The sequence below is a fragment of the Zea mays genome, chromosome 3, assembly GCF_902167145.1.
Source record: "Zea mays cultivar B73 chromosome 3, Zm-B73-REFERENCE-NAM-5.0, whole genome shotgun sequence".
Taxonomy (NCBI): Eukaryota; Viridiplantae; Streptophyta; class Magnoliopsida; order Poales; family Poaceae; genus Zea; species Zea mays.
Genome location: NC_050098.1, coordinates 208,247,311 through 208,252,800, shown reverse-complemented (window position 1 = coordinate 208,252,800; position 5,490 = coordinate 208,247,311). Strand labels below are relative to the sequence as shown.

At 44.1% G+C, this 5,490-nt stretch overlaps 1 protein-coding gene across 4 annotated transcripts; it reads right to left on the bottom strand.

The window, feature by feature from the left end:
- Positions 1-1,620: 1,620 nt before the first annotated feature.
- On the bottom strand, positions 1,621-4,330 carry LOC100381964 (uncharacterized). Of its 4 annotated transcripts, XM_035965945.1 has the most exons (7): positions 4,000-4,324; positions 3,623-3,896; positions 2,596-2,779; positions 2,417-2,502; positions 2,181-2,338; positions 1,994-2,070; positions 1,621-1,914 (listed from the first exon to the last, which is right to left on the bottom strand). In XM_035965945.1, the coding sequence occupies exons 1-7, from the start codon at positions 4,042-4,044 to the stop codon at positions 1,839-1,841; spliced, it is 900 nt and encodes a 299-aa protein (XP_035821838.1). In that variant the 5' UTR covers positions 4,045-4,324; the 3' UTR covers positions 1,621-1,838. The 4 variants fall into 4 exon arrangements, 3 of the variants coding, with proteins under 3 accessions (XP_035821838.1, XP_008673108.1, NP_001168208.1); XR_004856963.1 differs by having other exon boundaries at positions 1,994-2,081; positions 3,623-4,330; XM_008674886.4 differs by having other exon boundaries at positions 3,623-4,324.
- Positions 4,331-5,490: the final 1,160 nt, after the last annotated feature.

The window sequence follows — 5,490 nt, the reverse complement described above, 5'->3', positions numbered from 1 at the left end:
TTATCTCTATACACTTTGTTATTATATATGTTGTCTTCTTTGGCGCATGTATGAGATGCACCCGGCTTTATTCCTTAAAACCGGGTGTGACAGTGCTGCCAGTGGCGCACCAGGCACTGTCCGGTGCCCAGGCCGAGCAACCCACAAACTGACTGCTCTCGGGTTTTTCTCGGAGTCGCTTCGCTATAATTCACCGGACTGTCCGGTGTGCACCGTACTGTCTGGTGAGCCAACGGAGCAACGGTCAACTGTGCCCAACGGTCGACTGCGATGTCAGATGAACAGTGAACAGTGCGCAAGTTAGAAGTCAGAACTGCGAAATCAGAGTGCACCGGACTGTTCGATGTGCCACCGGACTGTCCGGTGCCACAAGAGGACAAGATACTTCAACGATCAACCGCTCCAAACCCCAACGGTCAGCTGACGTGGCACGCACCGGACAATAAACAATGCCATGTCCGGTGTGTCATCGACAACAACGGCTAGAATAGTGGTTGGGGTTATAAATACCCCCAACCACCACCAATTAACACATCCAAGTTTTCTGAACTCCACATTCAATACAAGAGCAAAAGCATTCACTCCAAGACACAATCAAAAGATCAAATCCTCTCCAAGCCTCAAAATCAACTCAATTGCTTAGTTACTTGAGAGAGGGTGTTGTGTGTTTCTCTTGTTGCTTGGATTGCTCTCTTATTCTCACTCTAAACTTCTAAGTGCTTTGTAAAGCTAGCAAGAGACACTTAAGAGTGTGGTGATCCTTGCGGGGTCTTAGTGACCCAAATGATTAAGGAGAAGCACTCGATCGATCTGTCAGTCTGTGTGACCGATTGAGAGAGGGAAAGAGTTGGAATAGACCCGGCCTTTGTGGCCTCCTTAACGGGGTCTTAGTGACCCGTGCCGGAGGGGTGCGCGGGCCACACCGGTTAAGGTGCCCGGCGACAGAGGTGCGGGGGAGCGCGCCGAGAAGGGCAGAGGAGGATGACGACAGAACTGTAGCAGCCGCTAGAGTGGCAGCGAGATTGGAATGGGGAGGAAGTAGACTAACCTAGCTCTAGTACCATATTGGTTTGAAAATCCTAGCCTTAATTAAGTTTTGTGCTATATACATAACATAAATGTTAGGCCTAAGCCCATTATATAAAACCCTATTACACTGAATACACAACCCATAACACGGCCACACGGGATACACAATAACTCTAACACTATCCGTAAACCTCCTACTCCCTTAACCACAAAGCAAAATGAAGCAGTGCCTCTGGTATTTGTTATAAAAAGGTCATAGTGACGCTTTGTCTTCTGACTTTTATAATTTGGATGAATCTGAACAATTCTAGGGCCTGTTAGTGTATTAGTTATGACTGCTACGAAGTTAGTTAGTTAGTGGGCTTAATTGTCCGCCTATTGATCTGAAAAATAAATTTGCTCGTGTTTTGTTCATGAAAGAGATGAATGCCTTAAGCATTCTACCAAGCGCGTATAGTGCATGTGAATCCTAGAAAAACAGAATTGGTTGGGCTCCAAAGTGGCAGGTGAGAGTTAGTTGGGCTCCTAGAAAAACAGAATTAAAGACGCCTAGAAATTTATCTGTGAATATTCTTTTAGGAAAAAAAAAACTTTAAAAAAATCAGGCGTCCCCTTCTTCCTTCTTTTGCATCAATTATTTACTAATCAAGTACTGGCCGAACAATTCACCGAAACCAAGCTGGTTGTTATCATTAGCTTGGGTCAACTAACACGAATCCAGATATATACAGCCTCCACAAAGATATAATATCACAAGCACGCCCGCAATATGAATCTAGAGGATAATCCTTTCCGCAAATGGGACATGGTTAGAGTCTGGGATGATCCATGACGAAGTAATAACCCAGGGCCACCGGAACCGCAACCATCATTCCCAGAATTATCCTGCCGGACGAGACAGATCTCCGTTAGTTCTTTCACCACACGCATAGCTAGAATAAGCAGCAAGATGTACAGTACTCACGCAGTGCTCAGAATATCCGCATGCACGTTATACTCTTTGGCAAACACAAACGGCACTATTCCTTGAGGTAGAGCTGCCTGCGCAGAGCCTTGGCAGGTCAAGCGTCATGTTTTTCTTTGAACTCTCCACTGCTGTTTTCAACTAGGAGCAGGAATGGACATGGACGATGAGAATGGCCAGAACTTACCTGTATTATGGCCACCTTCAGCAAAGTTCCACGCATACCGATTAGATAGGAAGAGATCACCATCAGGCCTGGCCCGAGGAAGAACCTGATGCCTAGTGATAGCAGCATCCTTTTGGTTCCACATGCCACGATTTTCGTTTGCAGGGCAGTGAAGACACCTGCAATAGAACTGGTCAGAAGGCATAGCTAGATTTATCTGCATATAGGCTACTTGAAAGTCTGCAACAAGTTCTCACCTAAGCTGAACATCGCCATCCCTAGCCCTCCATCTGAAAGTATTCTTATGGAGTTGTTGACGATCGATGGTAACTGTATTCGCCACCTGCAGGATATCATGGTGTGCCATACGTAGCACGAGATGACTTTCTGCATCCCAGAACCCAGATTAACACAGTTCATAAACTTATGCTCATACCTGAAGCTGATCAGAGCCCAGATCAGGCCGGCTAGGCTTGCATACATGTTGGGATTTGTCACCAGCTTCCTACTGACCACCAGTAAGAAGTGGAAGGCACCATAACATCTTGCCGAGACTCCTTTCGCTTGCCCCTCTTCGTGTCCTTGCTGCATAGGTCCTGGAGTACCTGATTCTGCTTCATCTTTGAGACATGACATGAGATAAGTATTGTTCAACTAATTCTGTCATTAAGTTAAAACCTCAGAAGATAATTCTGTCATTAAGTTAAAACCTCAGAAGATAAGCTGAACTGCTTGCTTTATAGGTGCACACCAAAAAAGAAATGTCCAAATATACATTCAAACATAGGTTAATTGAGAAAATTCAGTACAATGCTTAAGACACAAGCACCCTCCTGCCTGTTTCTTTTAAACTTTTTCTGTACAATCAAATAGGTAGACCTTCCTGCCTATTATCTTTTCAGTAAATAAATGAAGGAGAGCTCCATGTGTTTTCACCATATTATGGCTGCAGCGTACACAGATAGGACTTATGCAGCTAGATTAGTATTTCACATTACAAATGAACATTTACTTCTGCGTTCTGCCCGACAGGCCGACACAAGCAAACGTGCTCACTGCTTGGTTATGCTATATTTTTAAAGAGCACAGTCGCCTGACAGAACATCCCAGAATTGAATCATATATCATCTTAGAATGGTAATTTTTATTCAAGGGCACTTATCATTTGGTCAGCTACTCCGCTTTCGTTTATTTGAAGTTAGTAAGATCTAGTTCTCACAGAAAGAAAGACAGAAGAGATCTATAACATCTTCGGACCAATGCTGATGAGTATAACCTGTTTAATTTTGTACGACATTGAGATTAAGACAAAAACAAAAGACTGTAGGGATACCAAAAAAAAACTTTTAAATCATATGTCTGCCAAACTTGAATAAAACGTGAATAATTTTAAGTAATTCGAACTGTAGAGCAGAAGCAAATTGAGATGTCGATCTTCAAAAATGCAGTGAGGAGGTTCTTACCTATAGCTTCAGATGATGTTGTGATAGCCATTCCTCTAGCAGCCCGAAACTCAAACAGAAACAACAGAAGTGTGTACCAAATCAGGCTTTGCAAGGCAACTATCTGGCTTAGCAGCTTCACAGCTTCATCGCCATACATTCCTTTGAGCAATGGGATTCCAACAATCAAGGTATTTGGCAGCGTTGATAGAGAAAAACCTGTAATCAGCCAATCAAACTTCTCCTCGCAGCACACCCTAGAGGCAACTGCAAACCCCAGCAAGGAGAGCGATTTCTGTAGGACATCTGAGAATATGAGCTTCAGGTTCATGCTGTAAGGATTGTTTGTAGAGAGGATCTGGAAAGAGAGCAAAGGGATGGAAAACTTCGCCACGAACTTGTTGATACCGGAGCACTGCTCTGGCGTGAACAGCTTCCACCATTGTATGGATAGGTAGGCCACTATCATAGCTACATACAGGGGAACCGTTTCTTCAAGAACATGGTAGATGGTTGGCCAAGAGATCATGGTGGGAATTGGAGGGACCTGAACTGAAGAATACTCCAAATGTCCTGCCCAATCTGTGAGTCTGCAAGGTTTCTGAAAGCACTGTAGCTGTCTTATATAGACACAGACAGAAGCCAGAGATTGCGCGAACTTTTTTTCACACATGTTTTTAGCTTAGCAGAGCCTTTGAGATTGTCCAAAATGCCCATGCTGGATTAAAGCCAGCTGCACTCCCATTCTTATTACCTGGACTGCACATTCGAACCTATCTCCTTCTTTTTTTTTAGAACTGAGATATGTATGTGCAGTACTTTTCCTTTGAGTGAACAATGGCGACGAACTGACCATATTCATATGGCGGAAATACATGCAAAGTAAAAAAAAATGATTACTTGGACCAAATGTCTTTCCGCGCCTTGATCCATCTTTTATCAGTCTAATAAAGTCCTTTTGTTGGTTTGTTTATCTGATGTACACTTGTACTATAACAATCGTGAAAGCGCAATCCAGAATACTTGCTAAATGTATGACCTTTTTGCTATCTTAGCTTTATCTTGTTGACTGACTGAACCTCGACATATGGTCACGCTAATGTCTCAAGGAAGAATCAGACACATAATCGCATGGACTTTCAATCTTTCTAGCGACCTTGAGCCATGCCTTCAGAAAAGAGGCTCCTCTGTTTTGCTGTTTTGTTTTTTGAGAGAGAGAGAGAGAGAGAGAGAGAGAGAGAGAGAGAGAGAGCAAAGAGGTTGTTTATGTCATTACCTGTCCCACTGTCGGTCTGAGCTGAGCTCGGGCATCGCTGTCACAGATGCCTGCCTCAGACGATGCGTGAAACCAACCCGTGTCTAACGGGGGCGTGCTTCTCTTGTACACTCACGGCTCACCCATCTGTTCTGCCCGTGATATCATCGCGTTACTATGGGACATCCGGCAGCATGCTCAGCAGTAAAATGACCCAGGGGTGGAGGCATGTGCCCCAGCAGTTCAAAGCAGGGATAGCATTTCTTTCCTCCTCTCCTTTCGTTTCACGGCCAGAGGGAATTACGCTTTGGAAAAAAAAGAAATTGGGAGACAATTCCAGCAAATGATGCAGAGGCTTTGGCGTAGTTTGTCGGGCTGGTAATTCGCCACAAATTCCTCTAGCAGCGTTCCGCGTGCACCATGATATTCTAGCTATGTATCTACCTGTTCTTGTGCAGACTGAATGACCTGCACCGTTTACCCCCAGCGACAGATCTTTCTGCTGGTAATTATGTACGGCTCTGGACCTAGTTTACGTATGTAGTCTCTTGACACTACCATGATACCATTCATATGGTCCTTTAACTACATGAATTTTCGAGTCAGTCTTTTTCAAGTTAGCATACCATCTCGG